This window comes from Cannabis sativa, chromosome X (genome assembly GCF_029168945.1).
Source record: "Cannabis sativa cultivar Pink pepper isolate KNU-18-1 chromosome X, ASM2916894v1, whole genome shotgun sequence".
NCBI classification, from domain to species: domain Eukaryota; kingdom Viridiplantae; phylum Streptophyta; class Magnoliopsida; order Rosales; family Cannabaceae; genus Cannabis; species Cannabis sativa.
Genome location: NC_083610.1, coordinates 1381354 through 1401740, shown reverse-complemented (window position 1 = coordinate 1401740; position 20387 = coordinate 1381354). Strand labels below are relative to the sequence as shown.

Sequence of the window (20387 nt, the reverse complement as noted above, 5' to 3'; positions counted from 1 at the left end):
ATGAATATTTGACTATGATTAGTCTATGGCAAACAATATAGATTAGATGCAAATAAAGGTACCATTATTACATTATTTAGTATTTACCAATTTTAAAACTATTTTATGAATACTCAATAGAAGTACCCATGTTAGTTATATTATATTTGTGATTAAATATTTTGTTCCAACTAAGTCTCACAATCAACTAAATATTTTTAATTTGTAAACAAATAAATAAAAAAAATAAAATTAATAATATTATTAATGTACCAATCAACAGAGGCATTTATAATGTAGTTGAAGTGTCTATTATGAAAATTTTATATTTATATAAAGCTACAAACTAGCAATTAGACAGGCTATAAAAAAAAACCACTTGGGGCTAGCTCAAGTGGCCATAGGTGGGTGTGTGAGTGTTGGAGGTCCTGGGTTCGAGTCCCAGGTAAAAACATGTTGTAATATATAAACGCTTAAATCAAAAAAAAAGACAGGCTATAAAAAAACAAACACTAAAAATAATTAAAATAATAATAAAGTGTGTGACAGTGTGAAGTGTTTGGTGTGAAAAGTAATAATAATTATAATTATAATAGCATAAGGTGACTTCTATATCAAGTTAATATTTTATAAATGTAACCCACCTAGATCAACTTAATGATTTTCTATTCAATAACTACCCACATTTTGATTATTACAATATTAATAATAATTACAATAAATAATGTTGTTTTGTACATAAAATTCATACACCTCATAATTTTTTTTAACAAGTAAATAATAAGAGTTATGTTTGCTTAAGTTGGCTTCTGAAATTAATGGCATGACATGGTGCGAGATTTTTAGTGAGGTCATAAAAAAAGTAACAAAATAATTTATCTCAAAGCCCAGGATAAACTCTGTCTTTCTAAATCTCACGGTGGCTTGGGGTCTAAAAAAACTTGTGAAATGAATTAGACCTTTTTAACTAAATGGGACTGAAACTTAATCTCAGACAATTAGTCTTTGTGTTATAGAGTTTTGAAAGCCAATTATTTAAGAGGGCATCACTTTTTGAATTGTACTTGTAAAAACTTTGATTCTTGGTTTTGAAAAGAGGTGGCCAAGGCCAAAGATATTGTCACAAAATGGGCCTGTAAAGTTATTGTAGATGGCAAGGATACCAGGATTTGGGAAGACCCCTGAGTGACTCATAGTCTTGATTATTTCCCCAAATCTAATGGAAGATCCACCGTGGGATTAAATGTGGTGGCTAACCTGTTAACGAATGACGAAGAGTGAGATCACCATAAGCTAGGCTATCTTTTTGACCAATCCATAATTATAGCTATTTTATAGGGGGAAACCTAGTAGCCAAGGCTAGGATTACTAGATCTGGACTAAGGAAGCTAATAGTAGATTTTCAACCAAATATGCCTATGATTCAAGCCCTTGAAAGAGCTCCCCAAATTGTGATTGCTTCATCTCTTTGGAATTGGTTTTGGAATAGTAAAATCCACAAAAGGCACAAGATTCTCTAATGGAGCCTTCTTTCGAATGCTCTCCTCATCCGGTTAGTAATTGGGCATCACATGCACCTTGAAGATATGACTTTCCCTATTTGTAGTGCCAACGAGGAATCCATGGAACACTTGTTCCTCTATTGTAATTTGGCGAGTCATCTTTGGAAAGCCTTTCCTTGGGGGATCTTTCTCAATCTCAGACTTAGGCGTTCGCATGTGAGATTAGGTAAAAAAATTTGATAACAAATCAATAAATAAAATCATTTAATTAAATTATACACATAACGTTAACATGAACAAATAATACACATACAATTTGTTACCACACTGAAAATTACAAAAGAGACATAATTCAGTAAGAGCATCTTTAACCATGCTTTCTAAACACACTCTTTAGTTAAGATAGGGAGTGAAACTTGAAAAAATAAGCTTTAATCATACAAAGAATGGGTCTCTATAATAGAGAATGGATAAATAACTCTCTAAATGTAAGGAGCTTCTTACATTTTCGCTGAACTTTTTAATAGTATTTTAATAAAAAATACTATTAATTTTTCATTATTTTATAAGATTAATTTATAGTTGATAAATTCAAATTATAAAATATTATTAAAATAATCAAATACTTATTAAAGTAAGGAATATAAAAATGACTCTATTTTTTTATTTTGCCATTTTAGCTAAAAAAATAACAGAAAGTACTATTCGAGATGCTCAAACAACTCTTAAATAAATTTTAACAAGTAGATTGATTTTGGACAACATTTCAATCTTTTTTAAGGTCCTTCATTACTTAAAACAGAAGAAACATGGCCGAGATGGGTTCGACATTAGGTGAAGTTGATTATAGGATGTATTTCAACAGTTCGGTACTGGATTGGCCATGGGGGTCAAAGTCTTGGTCCTATTATCTCTACACATGGTATTCGACAAGAAGATCCTCTCTCTCTGTTCTTTTTATATTGCGTGCTAAAGATTTTTCTGGACTTATCAGGAAATATGAAATAAATAAGTGGCTTCATGGGTGTAAGGCGGCTAGGCGAGCTCCTGTTATTTCTCATATGTTATTTACGGATGACAATTATCTTTGTCGAGCAAATGAAAGAGAGCCGGCCAAGATTATGGAGCTCCTGACAAAGTTTGAGCAAGCTTCAGGTTAGCATGTGAATATTGCTAAATTGTCTATCTTTTTTAACACTAATACCTCGGAGGTAAACCATGCTCGAGTTTAGGAAATTTTGGGGATACAGGTTATAGGTGATCAAAGTTTGTATTTGGATCTTCCTAATACAATGGGCAGGAATAAAAATGGTTCTTTGGGTTTCTTCAAAGATAAAATGCATAAGTGAGTAGAAAGTTGGGACAGAAAGTGGCTCTCTAAGTCGAGAAAGGAAGTCCTTTTGAAATCTTTCACTCAATCTCTCTCTACTTACGCTATGAGTGTTTTTCTACTTTCGCTTAAGCTTTGTTTTGAAATGGAGCAAATTATGTGTAAGTAGTGGTTGTGGGCAAGTAGTAATGACCCATGTATTCATTGGTTGTCATGGGAGAAGTTGGCGGTTCATAAAAATAATGACGCGATGGGGTTTTTGAAGTTTACTTGATTTTAATCTAGCTATGTTAGGGAAGCAAGGGTGGCGGCTTTTAACTCATTCTGGTTCACTTTTTGGTCGTATATTTCAAGTGCAATATTATCCTAATGGATCATTTTTGTCTGCGGAGTTGGAGTCGAATCCTAGTTATGTTTGAAGAAGTATCCTTGCTTTTCAACAGTTATTGAAAGTTGGTTCCAGGTGGTGCGTTGTTGATAGTTATTCTATTGACATTTTGGAGCAATTGTGGCTTCCATGCGAGGAGCAGTCCGAGATTACTTCTTTCCATCCAAGTTTGGAAGGGGCGAAGGTCAATCAGATTATGGTGGGAGGGGCCCGAGTGTGGGATGATGAATTTCTCGAGGATTTATTCAATGCTTCTGACTGACGGTTAATTAAGAGTATATATTGTGTTGAATGAATATCTTGGGTGGGATCATTGGTGGTTTAAAGAGATTTCAAGGATTTATTTGGTGAAGAGTGCTTACAAGCTTCTTGAGGTGCTTCATGGTAGGTGGTCGGAAGATAATAATTCGGGACTTTGGAGGGTATTATGGCAACTCAAAATTCCTCATAAGGTTAAAGACTTACTCTAGAGGGCATGTTTTGGGTGTTTACCAACACTGACCCAGTTAAAAGGTCGGCATGTTAATGTGGTTGTCATTTGCCCGGTGTGCCAAGATATGAATGAATCAATCCTCCACATTTTGGTTGAGTGTCGTTTAGCCAAAGATTGTTGGCAGCAGGTTGATGGGGCTATTTGCAACCTTTCGACCATAGATTTGTTAGGATGGTTTTATCAACTAGTCATCGGATTTTTGAAAACTTTGGTTTGTCATGTTGCGATGATTTGTTGGTCTCTTTAGAAAGCAAGAAATGAGCTTGTTTGGCAAAGTAAAAATTTTGTTACAAATGGGGTGGTGACTACTGCGTTGTCTACTTTAATCAATGGAAGATGGCTCACAAAAATTCTGCAAACATAACAGATTTCAGTCCTTATGTTTGGGTGGAGCATTGGTCGGTTCCTAGTATTGATATGATTAAAATCAATGTAGATGCCTCTGTCAACTCTAGGACTTTTTATTTCAGAATTGGATGGTTGGCCCATGATCATCATGGAACTGTCATTTATCAGTGATCCAAACAATTGCCTGATCGTGTCTCTAATTTTTGGCGGATGTAATTGCATTGAAGAAAGCTTTGAGCTGGATCAAAGAACGAGACCTAAATCAACTTGTTGTTGAGTCAGATTGTAAAAGCATCATTGATGCTCTGTATGTTGGAAATTATTTTACCAGGATCTTAGATCTACTCACAAGTATGTTTATTAACACCCTAAATATGAACTTTCTAAAACGATGAAATAAACACATATAAAGTTTAGGAAACCTTACATTGGGTGCAGCGGAATAATATGACTCCTTCCGTTCAGATATCTAGCCCTTGATTCCTTTCTGTAGCAGAGCATTATCAATATCTGAACGTGGATCTCTTCCTCTGAATCTTTGATGCTGAAACTCTTTCTTGTTGAAAGTCTTTCTTCACGATCTTCCTCACTATGGTTGAGGTATCACTTGCTGTGTGTGGGCACTACTCATACACTAAGAATTTCGAAATCTCAATGAGGAAGAGAGAGAGAGTGGGTTCGGCCAAAGATAGGGAGAGAGAAGACTCAAGTTTTTCTGAATCAAAAGTGTCAGAAGAAAGTGTAATTTTCCTGAAGCCTTCACTATCTATTTATAGCATTCCACTAGGGTTAGGTTTGAATTATTTGGCATTAAAATAATGAAAATATCAGTTTAAATTTTCTACAAAAGTGGTCGGCCCTATACAAGTGGATTTGGGCCTCACTTTTTACAATTTTGCAGTTTTATCTTTTCTGCATCTGATTTTCTCAAAAACGCCAATTTTCTAATTCAACCATTTAAATGCCAATTCTAACTATTTAATAACTATAAATAATTATTAAATAATATTGTCATTTATCATATTTATTAATTGAACCATACAAAGTATCATAATTAACAAATATGCCCCTAAAACTCTTTCTTTACAATTTCGCCTTTACTTAGTGAAAAATTCACAAATAGACATCTAATTTGAGAATTATAATTGATTAATCAAAACCAATTATATGAGTCTTACAAGCAATATTATCTCAACTAGTGCGGGGACTATGGGTCTATATAACCGAGCTTCCAATAAGTAGATCAAGAATTTAACACTAAAATTCACTAACTTATTAATTCTTCGTTGAATCCACGCATAGAACTTAGAATTGCACTCTCAGTATATAGAATGCTCTATATGTTCCACCATATAGACGCATCATTAGTTATCCATTGTTATAATCCTAATGTGATCAATGATCCTCTATATGAATGATCTACACTGTAAAGGGATTAGATTACCGTTACACCCTACAATGTATTTTATCCTTAAAACACTTGACCCCGTATAAATGATATTTCAGCTTATGTGAAATGAGTACTCCACCATTTATGTTCGTTTGGTCAAGCTCAAAGGAGATCATCCTTTGCTTACTATTCGCCAGATAGAAGCTATAGATTCCATGTTTATGCTAGCGCTCCCACTCAATTGCACTACCGTGTTCCCAAAATGTACGTATCACCCTGACCTAAAAGTAGGCTTAACTAACAAATCAAAGAACACGAATAGCCTCTCGAGATTGAGCCTAATCATATCAAGATTAAGATCATTTGATCTAGGATCAACTAGGCGATGTTGACTTGAATAGATATTACGGTAAGTTTAATAAATCTAAGTCAAAGTTCAATATCGGTCCCTTCCGATGCATACTCCATGCATCCAACCTGAGCTTTACTTTAACCAATGCTCTGGAAAGAACATAGCACTTCTCCAAATGCAAGTAAACTCTGTTGTAGATTATCATATCAGTAAAACCCTATGTCTGATAAATCTAGGAAACTTTATTCACATAGTCATGTTTACTTTCCAATGTGTTGACGGCACAATAAACAGGATCAAGTATGTGAAAAGGGTTTCAGATGAATTTATACATTATGTACATATAATCATGAAATAAATCATGTGAACCATGTAACATTAAATGTTATTTATGATCTATATTAATGAGTAAATCTGATTATATTGAAATGAGTTTTATTTAGGGCATAAAACCCAACACTGTATAGTTCAGCTACTTTATTATTTGGTTTAGCTATTTCTGATTGTTGTACTTTAATGTCTAATCTTAACAATATTTTTTGTGTTTTTGTCAAACGATCTGCGAACAAGACAACCAATTATTTGACGACTACCGCTTGTTCTTCCCCAGGTTGTAGCTATGGTGGGAGGCTTGTCCCTACTACTTTTCAAGTTATTTTAATAGATGATTTGTCCAATCATGAATAAGATGCATTTTTTTTTTTAAAAAATATTATTATTATTATTTTTGACACAATTATTATTATTATTATTTTACTAGATATTATAATTTGGTTAAATGTAATTCAAATACAAAACAACTATCAACAAAAGAAGAGTGTTCTTTAATGAGTTGGGTGTGCTATTTAAGGATGTCATAGTTTTATTGTTTAAATTTTCGGGGATAATTTTATCGCATGTGGCGCATGGTTTGGTAAAAGTATGCCCGCCCTTCGATAGACGATAGGTTATCCTGGTTCGAGAAGGCGGCACCGCTGATTATGAATTATTGCTTTGTTAATCTGATGTGATTTTAATCACAACATGAAAAAAAAATAAATAAAAAAAAAAGAATTTCGGCGCTGAGAAAATCAGAACAACTCAAAATACTTTAATAATAAAAACAAATAAGAAAAAGAAACACTGATCTCAGTATTTTCCTCTCTCTTTTTCTGTTTGTTTCCCAAGAAAAAAAATAAAATAAGAAAATTACAGAACACAACAAATTTTCTACCATTACCTTTCTCTTTCTTTCTTTATTATATATATTTTTTTATATCTATAGGTGTGTGTTACTGTATATAGCGATAGTCCATCGTGTCTGACTACTCTCTGTGTGTTTCTCTCTCTCTTTCTCAACAATGGCTCATCTCTTCAGAGACCTCTCACTGGGCCATTCCAAGAGAGAAGCTTCTTCATCATCATCAATCTCCTTCACTAAACCCTCCATTACCGTCACCAAGAATTTAGTGGTGGCCGATCTCCCTTCGCCGCTCGGAGACCTTTCAGAATCGGTTCAACTCACCGATTCCGACCTTCGACTCACGGCTTACGAGATCTTTGTCGCCGCTTGCCGTACTTCTTCCGGTAAACCTCTTACTTTCGTTCCGAATCAGTCTAATTCCGATTCGCCGAGTCAACACAGCAACTCGCCGAACTCTCCAGCTTTACAGCGGTCTCTCACTTCTGCCGCTGCTAGTAAGGTTAAGAAGGCGTTTGGTCTTAAATCACCTAGCTCCAATGGCTCTAAGAAGAGTCCTGGTGTTTCTGGTTCGAGTCCTGGTTCGGGTCAGGGGAAGTCGAAGAAGGCATTAACTGTTGGTGAGCTGATGAGGATCCAAATGAAGGTTTCTGAAGCCATGGATTCTCGAGTTAGGAGAGCTCTGCTCAGGATTGCGGCTAGCCAGGTCTGTCGACAAATATATATATATTTGGATTCTATTTTCTCTGATAATGCAAATTTATTGATCTGAGATTCAAATTGGCCTTGGGGTTTTTCTGGGTGTGTTTGGTGTTTGTAATTTAGTTCTAGTTTCTATTTTGGGGTTTTGAAGATGGGAAAATTCTTTAATTGGATTGATTTGTGGTTCAATTCCGAAGATTGTTTGATGAATTGACTGTGGTTTTTAAGTTTTATCAACTTCATTAGTTATACACACTGTTTTAGTTTCTAAACCTTGTTCGATCTGATGCTTGGAATTGCTAATTTTCGAACGCATTTACGAAAAATCATCCAAAATTGAAGACGAAAAACTTTTGTTATTAGTCCAGATTGATGGGGTTTGGTCTTATTATGTTTAATTAGTTGCCTTATGATTTCTGTTAATACACTTGTTTGGGTGTAAAGGGTTGGTAAATATTAGAACTTTGAGTAGGAAAAGGTGGTTGGTTCATTCTTTTCTTTTTTTAGTATTTTCCTTTGAATGTTAGATTCATTTCAAAGTAAATGTTTTGTTTCTTTGATTTTCTTGGTTCAATTGCAAAACTTGTTTGATGAATTGACTGTGATTTTTGAGTTTTTTTTTATCAAATTCATTAGTTATATATGTTGTTTTAGTTTCTAAACCTAGTTTTGGAATTGTCAATTTTTGAATGCACTTAGAGAAAAGTGTCCAAAATTGAAGTAGAAAAACTTTTGTTATTAGTCCAGATTGATGGGATTTGATCTTCATTTGTTATTTCTCTTAATGCACACATTAGGGTGTAAAGGGTTGTTGGTAAATGTTGGAACTTTGAGTAGGAAAAGGTGGCTGGTTCTTTTCTTTTTTAAGTAGTTTCCTTTGAATATCGAAGTACATGCTTTGTTCTTTTGGTTATGGATTGAAGTATATTTTGAACTTATCATTCATTGTCTCTCATATTCTTTAGTGTATCCGACAGGTTGGAAGGAGAATTGAATCAGTAGTAGTACCATTGGAGCTTTTACAGCAACTCAAGCTCATGGATTTTACTGATTCACAAGAATATGATGCATGGCAAAAACGAACCCTGAAAATTCTTGAGGCTGGACTCCTTTTGCATCCTCGCTTGCCACTAGATAGGGTACAGAGTCCGGTGCAGAGACTACGACAAATTATTCACGGGGCATTAGAAAGACCCATTGAAACTGGGAGGAATAATGAATCTTTGCAGGTTCTTCGAAGTGCTGTCATGACTCTTGCTTCCAGATCAATTGATGGTTCTCTTACCGAGTCTTGTCATTGGGCAGATGGGTTTCCACTGAATCTCAGGCTCTACGAAATGCTTCTAAATGCTTGCTTTGATGTTAATGATGAAACATCCATACTTGAGGAGGTGGATGAACTAATGGAACATATTAAAAAGACTTGGGGAATCCTTGGAATTAACCAGGTTCTCCATAATATTTGCTTCACTTGGGTTTTATTTCATCGGTTTGTTGCAACTGGCCAAGTTGAAATGGATCTCATATATGCAGCTGATAGTCAGCTAGAAGAGGTTGCTAAAGATGCAAAGACAACTAAGGATGCAGATTACTCCAAGGTTTTGAGTTCTACATTGACTTCAATAATGGGTTGGGCAGAGAAGAGGCTTCTTGCATATCATGAGACTTTTGATAGTGGCAATATTGAATCCATGCAAGGGATTGTTTCTTTGGGGGTTGCAGCAGCTAAGATTATAGTTGAAGATATATCTAATGAGTACCGAAGGAGAAGGAAGAGTGAAGTTAATGTGGCTCGAGACAGGATCGACACATACATCAGATCATCTCTACGAACTGCTTTTGCTCAGGTAAGTCCTATGCTATCTGTCACTGGCCCTTTTCAGTAAGTGTGTGAATTATTGTAATATATAAGACCAGACTTTGTCATTAGTAGTATTGCATCTTTCATCAGTAGCCCTGGAGTTATTGGGTATTGATTTTCGGAAGAAGTAAATAGATATATGTGTTTATCAGCTTGGCTTACTTTTTTCTTTTTTCGGAATTGATAAATGTGTATCATTTCCTCATCCATGTCATCAAACATTTTCTTTAAAATCTATTGGACTTTGCAAAGTAGCAATTAGTTACAGGGGTGTTAAAATTAGCCTGTTATCCCTTTCAGAAGTGGGAAAGAACTCAATTTTCATACTTAAATAGAGTACATTTAAAAAAAGAAGAGAAAAGAAAAAAGTATTTGACTTATGAGCTGAAACATAACCAACATTCCACTGTAGATAGTTTTTTTTTCCTGTCTGAAATGTGCTGTAACTTGCGTAGGTGGACATGGATAAAGACAATCTTTAATTAAATGGACTTTCTAAAATAAAACCCTTGTTAGTTTGCAGCGACTTCCACTGCTTGTGTACATTGCTTAGGTTTCACACATAAATGATTTGTGTTTTGTTGTGATACAGAGAATGGAGATGGCAGACTCAAGCAGGAGAGCATCCAAAAATCAGCCAAATCCTCTTCCAATCCTTGCCATTCTTGCTAAAGATGTTGGTGAGCTAGCACTGAAGGAGAAGCGAATGTTCAGTCCGATTCTGAAAAGATGGCATCCTTTTGCAGCAGGTGTGGCTGTTGCCACCCTTCACGTTTGCTACGCAAATGAGATTAAACAGTTCATATCAGGTATAACGGAATTGACACCGGATGCTGTGCAAGTATTGAGAGCTGCAGATAAGCTGGAGAAAGATCTTGTTCTGATAGCAGTTGAAGATTCAGTAGACAGTGATGACGGTGGGAAGGCAATAATTCGTGAGATGCCTCCTTTTGAGGCCGAAGCTGCAATTGCCAATTTGGTGAAAATATGGATCAAGACCAGAGTGGATAGACTGAAAGAATGGGTTGACAGAAATCTACAGCAAGAGGTATTGTAAAAACTAATTAATTAAGAAAGCTTCCAGATGATGATTAGGATGAATCCAATGCTTTACCATTAGTTTTTATGCTTTAATCAATTGCAAATCAATCAAACATAATTCTTAGAATAGTGGAAATTATTACAATTGAAAGATGTGAGGTGAATACTGAATATACAATATGTGCTTTTTGTTTATATTGTCCTATATGCAAAGTTTATCTCTCCCAATCTCAAACTAACTCTTTAATCCCAGTAAATTTTCTTGTTTATGCATATCAGACACATTAGTATACTTGTATTTCATATGCTTTGGACCTGAATTTCAATTTAATTGATAACTACAAGTTTAGTTTGGGCTGTGTGCAAATGATTGCATGTCTTTTGGGGTAATTTTTTTGTTTGTTGTGCTAAGCTTTTTGTTGGCATTGTTATAGGTGTGGAGTCCCCTAGATAATGAAGGATATGCTCCCTCAGCTGTGGAAGTTTTGCGAATCTTCGATGAAACTTTGGAAGCATATTTTCGGCTTCCAATACCTATGCATCCGGTATTGCTTCCCGACTTGATGACAGGCCTTGACAGATGCCTTCAATATTACATAACGAAGGCAAAATCTGGCTGTGGTATATATCATGAGACAAACACATCGCATCATTATCTGTATACATATTAAGGTTTGTACTTTGATAATTGATATTGTTTCTTCTGATTTGCAGGATCAAGAAATACTTTTGTCCCCACTATGCCAGCATTGACCAGATGTACTATAGGATCAAAGTTCCAAGGCTTTGGCAAGAAGAAAGAAAAATCACCAAACCCTCCAAAAAGAAACTCTCAGGTTGCTACATTGAATGGAGATAACTCGTTCGGAATTCAACAGCTCTGTGTTCGTATAAACACATTACAACGTATTAGGAGTGAGTTAGAAGTTTTGGAGAAAAGGGTAATCACTCATTTGAGGAACTCTGAGTCTGCTAAAGTAGAAGATTTTTCTAACGGTTTGGAAAAACAATTCGAACTCTCACCAGCAGCTTGTGTCGAGGGAATCCAACAACTTTGTGAGGCAGTAGCATACAGGATCGTTTTCCACGATCTCAGTCATGTTTTGTGGGATGGTTTATATGTTGGTGAAGTATCTTCGGCCAGGATAGAACCATTTCTTCAGGAGCTGGAAAGAAATTTGTCAATTATTTCGGATGCTGTACATGAGAGAGTTCGTACGAGAATTATTACTGACATAATGAGAGCTTCCTTTGACGGTTTTTTGTTAGTTTTGCTTGCTGGCGGTCCCTCTCGTGCATTCTCCAAGCAAGATTCTCAGATTATAGAAGATGATTTCAAATCCCTTAAAGATCTATTCTGGGCCAACGGAGATGGCTTGCCTTCCGAGCTAATCGATAAATTTTCAACAGCTGTGAGAGGGGTGCTTCCACTTTTCAGAACCGAAACTGACAGCCTCATTGAGAGGTTCCGACGTGGGACACTAGAGACATATGGCTCCTCTGCCAGGTCCAAATTCCCACTGCCACCTACTTCCGGGCAATGGAACCCAACCGAACCTAACACTCTCCTACGAGTTCTGTGCTACAGGAACGACGATGCAGCTTCCAAATTTCTGAAGAAGACCTACAACTTGCCTAAGAAACTGTAACCATCTCCAGACATGGCGTCCAACAACCAACACATGTCGTAATTGCACAGTTTTACTCGCTTTGACATTCTTGCATTTCTGCTTGTATTTAGTGAAACGATTTTATTGCTCTCTTTGTGATATATAGTTTGATACATTGGTGAGGAGAAGGAGGAGAAGAAAGAGGTGGTGGGGTTGCCTTCGAAGGTAGCTCCGGAGCGATTCGGTTGGGAGGTAATCTTGGTCTAACTTGGAGGAAATTCCAAAAGAGAATGACAGAGGTTTGTGAACCAAGATAGGTGGCTAAATATTCTTTTATCATTCGTTTTTTGTTATTATTAAAATTTTTAATTATCATTATGATATATCCTGCTTAAATTATTTTGGTTTTAAAATTAAATAGAAGGTTCTTTGTTGTTTTATTTGTCCGTACACTCCCAGAAATTAGGGTTTGAATCTCTCTCTCTCTCTCTCTCTCTCTCTTCTCTCTCTCTCTCTCTAAGTACTTTGACTTGGTCTTCTTTTGTTTTGTTAGGTATAAAAAAGTACAGTACAATTATGTTTATTCTTCTTATTCTTTATCTGGAGTTTTTTTTTTTTTTTTTTTGGCATATGTAATATATAAATACATCATCATATTCGTACGGCTGCTTATTTCATTTTCAGTTGAGTTTTCAGAATACCCTTTCTTCTTTTTTCTCCTTAGCCTAAACAAATTCACTTTAACTAGCTAACATTTTAACTGATAAGAGATGTTTTTCTTCTTCATGTTTTTTTACAAACACAAATATATAGCCTTATTGGATTAACAAAAGTTACAAGAAGATCTGAATTGAAAAGAAAAGCAAAATAATGCATTACTTCAAGTATAATTTAAATCTGATAAATGGTGTTGATTTACATGTTTTTGGGAAAATCTATATTAGGTAGACTCTTTGTCATTCAGAAGAGTTTGGAAGTTTAATATTTTGTTGGCCTGTGACTGTTTTTCTTATACGATGAACAATTGTTTGGATTTTATTTTCAGTATTGGATTCAAAATTTTTAAAAAAATTACATGTGTTTTATAATGATTATAATGTACATAATTATAAAAATAAAATTGAACTAAAAAACTCTCTAAATGCCGAAAAAGATTGGGTGTCTACCAAGAGGGATTGTATTGCAAATTTTTCTTATATTAGAGGGATTGTATTGCAAATTTTTCTTATATTTTTGCATAAAACAGAAGTTACATTTTGTACTTTCTCAAGCTAGTATTGCGTCTTTTTGGCTTGTCATGTGCCTTTCTAGGCTAGTCTTATGCTTTCTTGGCTTTGTTTGGTAGGAGAGATGGAGATAGCATAATTACTCTCCTTTGTGATGCTTAGTGTTAGGGGTAAAGTTGAAATAATAGAGAATAAAATAAATTATAAAATTACTATTTTATTATTTTGAATATAATTATATATTATTTTTTAAAGGGCAGAAAAAAATATTTTATGTAATTTTTTTGTCTTTTTCATGGAATCCTACATTTTTATTGGGATTGAAATTTGTGTTTGGAGGGAATTCATCACTACTTTTGTCCCTCTTCCTCCATCCAAACCTAGTGTTAGGCCAGTTGCTGCTTATGAAAATAAAGGTTGTGTATAAAAAGAGAGCTTTCAGACCTTCAATTTCAGAAAAGTATAGATAAGTTCTTTTATTTTATAATTTTAAGTTCTTTTGTGTAGATTTTCATTTCCATCTCCAATATACTCGACAAATGAAATGACTCTATTTTTCAATTATTCTACTACATTATTAATACAAGTTACCTTAAAAATGTTCTTTTAATTATGAGTAATTTACAACATACTTAAATTTACGGTAATAATACATAAATTATATTTTTTAAACTTTCATAGTTATCTGATCGTTAAATCAATGGCCACATGACATCTCCTAATTGATCCTAATCATTAAATTTTTATTTTTTTAAAAAATAAATAATTTAAATATACCAATAAAAAATTATCACATAGTGACTTGACTTTTTAAATAACTACAAAAATTTTGAAAATATAACTTAATATTATTATAGTAAAAAATTAAACTAAAATATTTATTTATAATCAAAAATTAAATTTATTTACGCTACAAATTACTCTTTAATCATTTCATAACATGTAAACAACAAACCCTAATATGGGTAAAATAAATAGATAAATTTTCAGATGAACTATGATTCCTTAAAAAAAAAAAAAGGTCAATCAAATAACAACATACCAGAAAACACTAATTATGGCCCTCTTCATTCATAATCTGGACAATTTAAGCTGATATATCATGAAAATTATACAACAGGAAAACCAACTTAGGACCCGGCAACGGCAACAGAAAAAATCTCGAAATCATAGCCTTGAAATGCCGGGGCAACTTTCACTAATAACTTTACCCTAACAACCACCACAAAAAATTCTTAAGCAGCTTGGAAAAAAACAAGTTATAAGCTAAGTTAGTCGGAAATTTAGGCACCCGTTATTCTTCCAAGATGCCTCTCAAGCGATTGGGTGTGGGAGAAGGGGTTCAAATCCCCGTTGTTTTGCTATTCCTCTAAGATAGCGCGACCAAGATTTGTTGCAAGAGCTAGCCTAACCGAACTCAAGGCTTGTTGCGGTAACTCCACTTCTGTGAAATCTGGACGCAACCTTGCCATGGATAACTCTTGGAGTTTATTCAGTAAGAGGTTTGTTTGTGGTACGGTTAACAAAGGACGTTCTTGCCAATTTAGTAACTTCAACTGCAAAAAGTAAATCAACCCGAAAAATGGCACATTAGATCGAAAGAAAAATATTTAGAGAATGGTGAATTGTATAGCAAATGCTCACCGAATCATACAATAGTGGCAGCCAAAACCGTGGCGGTGTAGAAGTGTTTTTCATAAGCTGCAACAACATTGGGAAACAAAAACTAATCAGTTAATACAAAGTTGGCCTATTTCGATTAAGGGTGATTATGAATAGTTTGAGTTCTCAAGCATTTGCGTACCGATATGAGAGATTCTACAGCTTGCTTGGCAGAATCGGTAGTTTTTCCAAGGTGAACCTGCTTGAGGGACTTTTTAAAATCTCTATACCTGAAACAATTATAATGTTAGAACCAAGGAGATAACTGTAATATTGATTCAGAAAATCATTGCCTGGGAAATTTGCTGGGAAGATAATATTTCTTACTTGTGCAAAAATTCAAGGCCACCGGCAGCTTTAGTCTCAGAACCCAATAATTCAATTAAGCCTTCCCATTGCTGTAGATAGAAGGATGGACAATACCCACTGGTTATTTTTGGGGGAAAGACTTGGTTCCTTTGGTAAAAGGGAAGAAAGAAAAACTATTTACCTTGAAACTTTCGTCAGATATTGACTTTCCAACAGAATCAAACAAATGCTGAGCAATCCTGTTAAGGCGAACTTCATCTCGAGCTTGCTGAAGCCAGAACACTCCAGCACCTTTTCTACCATGCTTCCAATGGTACACTCCAGCAATCTAAAACATTGAAGAGTGCACTCATCTTTTAGGCTTAAGTAAATTATATGATTCAAAACTGGAATCGATTCCAATTAGATAGGACCTAGGTTTACAATACCTTCATAATATTAGAACTAACACTATCAAGATCATATAGACGGCATATCTCTATATTCTGCAGGCATTGAAACGAAATTTGTTAATCGGCCACAGAACATAACAAAGAAAGGTCGCAAAAACCACAAAATTAAAGTGTATAAAAAAAATCTCGGCAAAAGAAAAGTGAATAAGAAAATATATAACACTGGCACAAAGACTAGAAGCAAGCACCTTGAGAAGCAGTTCATTATTTTGAACTGATTGCTTATACAACAAAAGCTCTAACAACCCCATTCCTTGCTTCATGCATGAAATCAGATAAATTGGAGCAATCTGTAGACAAGAAAGCATCCAATGACATGAGTGTAAGCAATTAATGTGGTTTTTGTAATAAAAGTTTAAATGTCAACGGAAAACCAGAATGCATGAAAGCTGAAACTACAAATATTGTAGTCATCAACTTTACATGCTTAGAGTTTTGTTTAGCAATTAGCATATCATACAAGGTTAGAATACTATTTGCACGCTTAACTTGATAAGCAGTAGGATAGATAAGAAAACTTAATACACAGCTCAGACGGTAGCCAAGGATAAGAAAAGGGGAAGCAAAAGGTTTAGCAAGTTATTTCATGCAACTTGAGTTTCCATGTATATATACAGAAGATGCATCAAGGTAATGTAATAATGAAAGTTTAGTTGTCACTTATCACTAGAAAGTCACAGTTAGTTAAAGTTGACTAGAAACGAAATCAGATTGTGACTGTAATTATCGTCAAATAAAAGATTTATCTACTGAACTCATTCATACAAAAACATGATTTTTTTATTAATGGGAACATTCAACTAGCAATTGAACCACAGGTACACCATAATAACTTTACTCACTTGCCAGGTCAATACATGAGAAGATAACACTTGGGCATACACAAGCCTGTGTAGTTCTGCTATGCTTATTTCTCCCAAGTTATGACGCTCCTCATGTAGAATAACTTCTGCTTCATCACTCCCAGCAGTCAACAACTCTATAGCATGAGCAACCATCCTATTGTTAACCAATAAATTTTTTATTAATAATCATTAAAAAAAACACTTAAAAAGTAAGAAAAGCAAGTGTACAATTTTATGTTGATTTGAGAGCTAATAAGCTATGCCAGTAAGTAAATTAAACATAAAAACGAAACAAAATCACTCACCAAGGGCCAAATGCTCTTGAACATTCTGCCAAGACAACCTATATCATTTCAGATAACAAATTGAGATTAATGAAGGGAAGAGCTAATAAGGTAAACCAGAATGTATACTGTTTCTCCCTTTTATAATACCTCGGTATTTTCTCCCAGAATTCCAATCATAAGTTCTACCAGTCTATGGGCATTGGATGAAGGTTTCAACTGCATGCATTTCTGGGCCAAGCTATACATGCTCTCTAGACCCTGGTTTAGGAGAACTGGCAGCGGGTTAAATCCTCCGTTGAAAATATATAATTAATTTAATAATCTGACAAAACAAGCAATTACCGTTGTGAATGGTCTGACATATAGAAGGTTGGCAATATACAATTCTAACCAATGACATGCTGCAGCACAAAGACTGTTACTGTTTCCAAGCATGATTTGTAGCATATTTTTCAAGCCCTCCCGAGTCAATTGATGATTGCACTGAACCCAGAATGCACTAGAGTCTAGCTTAGTAATTTGTGCCCTCCATTTTTCCCATGCCTACATATAATTAAGAAGCTAAATATAAAAGATAGGTCAAGTAGTATCAACAAATGCTACACTTTTAACCGACATACCTTCATATAATCAGGCTTCACTTTATAGCATTCACCTAATTTTCCTTCTGATAGTTCAACACGCATGCGTGGCATTTTTGATATGAGAACAGCTACTGCCTCCACCAGCCCGTTCTCAGTCTGTTCAGTTTCACATAAAGCAGACATCATGTATGCAGAATAAACATTTCATTCTTGCAACATCCTTAACAATTGCGAAAACGAAACTGAACTTCATCCACAAACCTCACGATTTCCAAGCTGATCAATTTGATAAGATCCATGTAAGCGCAGCATTTTAACCTGCAAGAGGGTACCCGACACTTATTAAGTGTAATTTTTTTTCACTGTAACAAAAATTCCAAAAGAAAGACAGCACATGCACCGTCCTGATAATATTAATAAATGCACATGCACCAGCCTAATAATATTAATAAACGCACATGCACATATAGTACATGTTTAAATATTAATTTATTTGCATAGAATAATGCACAGGATAAACAAAAACTACAAACCACAAGTTCCAGCCAGCCAATTGCTAGTGCTGATGATATCACCTCCCAATATCTAGAGTCATCTTCAATAACCTGTATTAAACAGCCCATTAAATTCAAACCATTTAAGAGGGAAGGAAACCCAAATTGAAAACAGTTGATAGATCACTGCATTGATAGAACATCTCAATTAACAAAAACCCAAATCAAACTAATAAGATATTTGTTGGTCCTCGCTGTATTAAGAAAGACATGCCCAAATAAAGTTAATAACACTTTTGTTGGCTCAATCTATTATGTTAAGAGAAACATTATTCAACTGTCATGAAAGGTACCATACTAGAAGTACCATATACACGAGATAGACTGACATTGTGGCCATTCTATCCAGCTACAAAAACCCAGAGAGAAGGAGAAAGTCAAACCTGCAAATTGACAAGTTCTTTCTGGAAACCCACAAGTTTTGAATGGGTTGTGATCTGTGTACTGGAGAGGAGGCAATTGTAATCCTGCCAAGAGTTGTAAATTTGTTTAATGGAAGCAACTCAAGACACTTTGAAATAACTAAATTGTATAAACATCATTTCGTTCCACAGAAGCAACACACAACCATGATAAAAACAAATATTCTAAAACACCATTAAATCATTACAGTTAACCAATCAACAAGCCGCTCCGGTAGCCATGGTTGACACTGTTTGTCTGCATAAAATATTTCCATCAACTCCCATGCAGCTTTCAAGCAGGTCGGCTCCTCAACTGTCTACATAAATGTCATACAATTAGAAACAATAAGAATGAATTAAAAACCAAAGAATTTTACCACAATTCAAAGGCTTTTCATAAATTTTCTTTTTTTTTATTCAGTTAAATTGTTAAATCAGATGGTTTGACATCCATACTCAACAATATTACTAAGGGCGCGTTTGGAATACTATGGTTAGCATATTTGGACTATATAATCACACATTACCTTTGTAATTGGAAGTAATTGAGAGGTTCCGATTATACTCTCATGGTCAGAATTGAGCGTAATTACATTGTAATTATTTTAAAATAATTCCATTTTAAATATTAACTACTAAAAAATATTATTTTCTTATTTAATTAGGAACTATTTTGCCAAATAAAATACTATTAACAATTCATATGTAATTACCATCTCATATTCAAACAGACCCTTGTATAATTAGTGTAATTAAACAGTTACCTGTAACGCATCCTAAGTATGAAATAAGACTCGTATGAACAAAGTAGATTCACCTTCAAAACTATGCTAGAGTCTTCAATGATACTATCAGCAGCTGATTTTGAATTACCAAGAAGTGAACCGATCTCCTTGCTATACGCCATCACATACTCCCACCTAAATTTATCGTAACGAGTCAAAATCAAATCGTATAAACAGTAATTGTCCAGAGATACCGAAAGGCTAGCTCAATCAAAACGCTTACCACTCGTATTGATAAGACAGTGGACTCATCGACATTTTCGACAAGCTCGACATGGAGCTCCTACGACTCTGTAGAAGAGCAAACGGCGAGACCGAACCGTACGAGATCCTCCGCCACTCTGCATCGCTAATCTCAGAATCTCCATTACTAAGCCTAACCTCCAAAACTCTCCCGCCGGCTTCTCCTTCCTCAGAATTCTGATCAGAAGTTGGACGGAGAACTGAAACGCGGAGTCTGTTTCCTCGTGACCAGGATATTGAGAGACGAGTGATTGGAGGCTTAACGCCATGACGGAGGGGATAGACCACCGGTTGTCGGACCTCAGATGATAACGGGACTATAGAACCGTTAGATGCATCGGAAACGCCTCGAGCATCGCCGCCGGAGATGGATGCGATGGCCGGCATTTCGCCGGAGAAGAAGTAGAGCGCGCGTAAGGGTTTAGCTTTTAGGGCTTTTGGAAGGTTTGGAGAAGAGAAAAAGAGGGAAAAGACAAAAGGTTCTGTGTTGTGTTTGGCAACGGTATCTGAAGTATGCTGAGAAGAAAACGACATGTCGTCTTATAGTGTACAGATTAAAAGAAAAACTACATGTCGTTTATTTAACAAAACGACAACTGTTTGGGGACCCATATATTATTTTAGGATTAGAAAAATATATATATATATTTTTACTGAAAATAATACTAAAAGTTGATTAAACATTTTATTACATATTAACTAAATATAATTTTAAATGATAAATATTTTTTATAATTAAAATATTCAATATAATCTCACATAATTGATCAAAATTAAAATCCCAACCCACAAGGATATACCTATAAAACTACATATTAAAGAATAATAAAATAAAAATTAAAATTAAAATAGAATATAAA

General features: G+C 34.8%; 2 protein-coding genes across 3 annotated transcripts; one reads left to right on the top strand and one right to left on the bottom strand.

The window, feature by feature from the left end:
* Positions 1-6666: 6666 nt before the first annotated feature.
* Positions 6667-12889, top strand: LOC115705306 (protein unc-13 homolog). 2 transcript variants are annotated; one of them, XM_030632623.2, is made up of 5 exons: positions 6667-7668; positions 8642-9511; positions 10118-10573; positions 11001-11187; positions 11281-12889. In XM_030632623.2, exons 1-5 carry the CDS (start codon positions 7123-7125, stop codon positions 12213-12215), a joined length of 2994 nt encoding a protein of 997 aa, XP_030488483.2. In that variant the 5' UTR covers positions 6667-7122; the 3' UTR covers positions 12216-12889. The 2 variants fall into 2 exon arrangements, with proteins under 2 accessions (XP_030488483.2, XP_030488475.2); XM_030632615.2 differs by having other exon boundaries at positions 6900-7668; positions 8630-9511.
* Positions 12890-14441: 1552 nt separating this feature from the next.
* Positions 14442-20100, bottom strand: LOC115705296 (nuclear pore complex protein NUP85). The gene is made up of 18 exons (XM_030632603.2): positions 19508-20100; positions 19317-19419; positions 18706-18816; positions 18479-18562; positions 18075-18146; positions 17803-17859; positions 17578-17697; positions 17300-17500; positions 17105-17215; positions 16976-17013; positions 16668-16824; positions 16014-16115; positions 15802-15858; positions 15555-15701; positions 15392-15462; positions 15207-15294; positions 15047-15103; positions 14442-14958 (listed from the first exon to the last, which is right to left on the bottom strand). Exons 1-18 carry the CDS (start codon positions 20059-20061, stop codon positions 14764-14766), a joined length of 2325 nt encoding a protein of 774 aa, XP_030488463.2. The 5' UTR covers positions 20062-20100; the 3' UTR covers positions 14442-14763.
* Between the last annotated feature and the right edge of the window lie 287 nt (positions 20101-20387).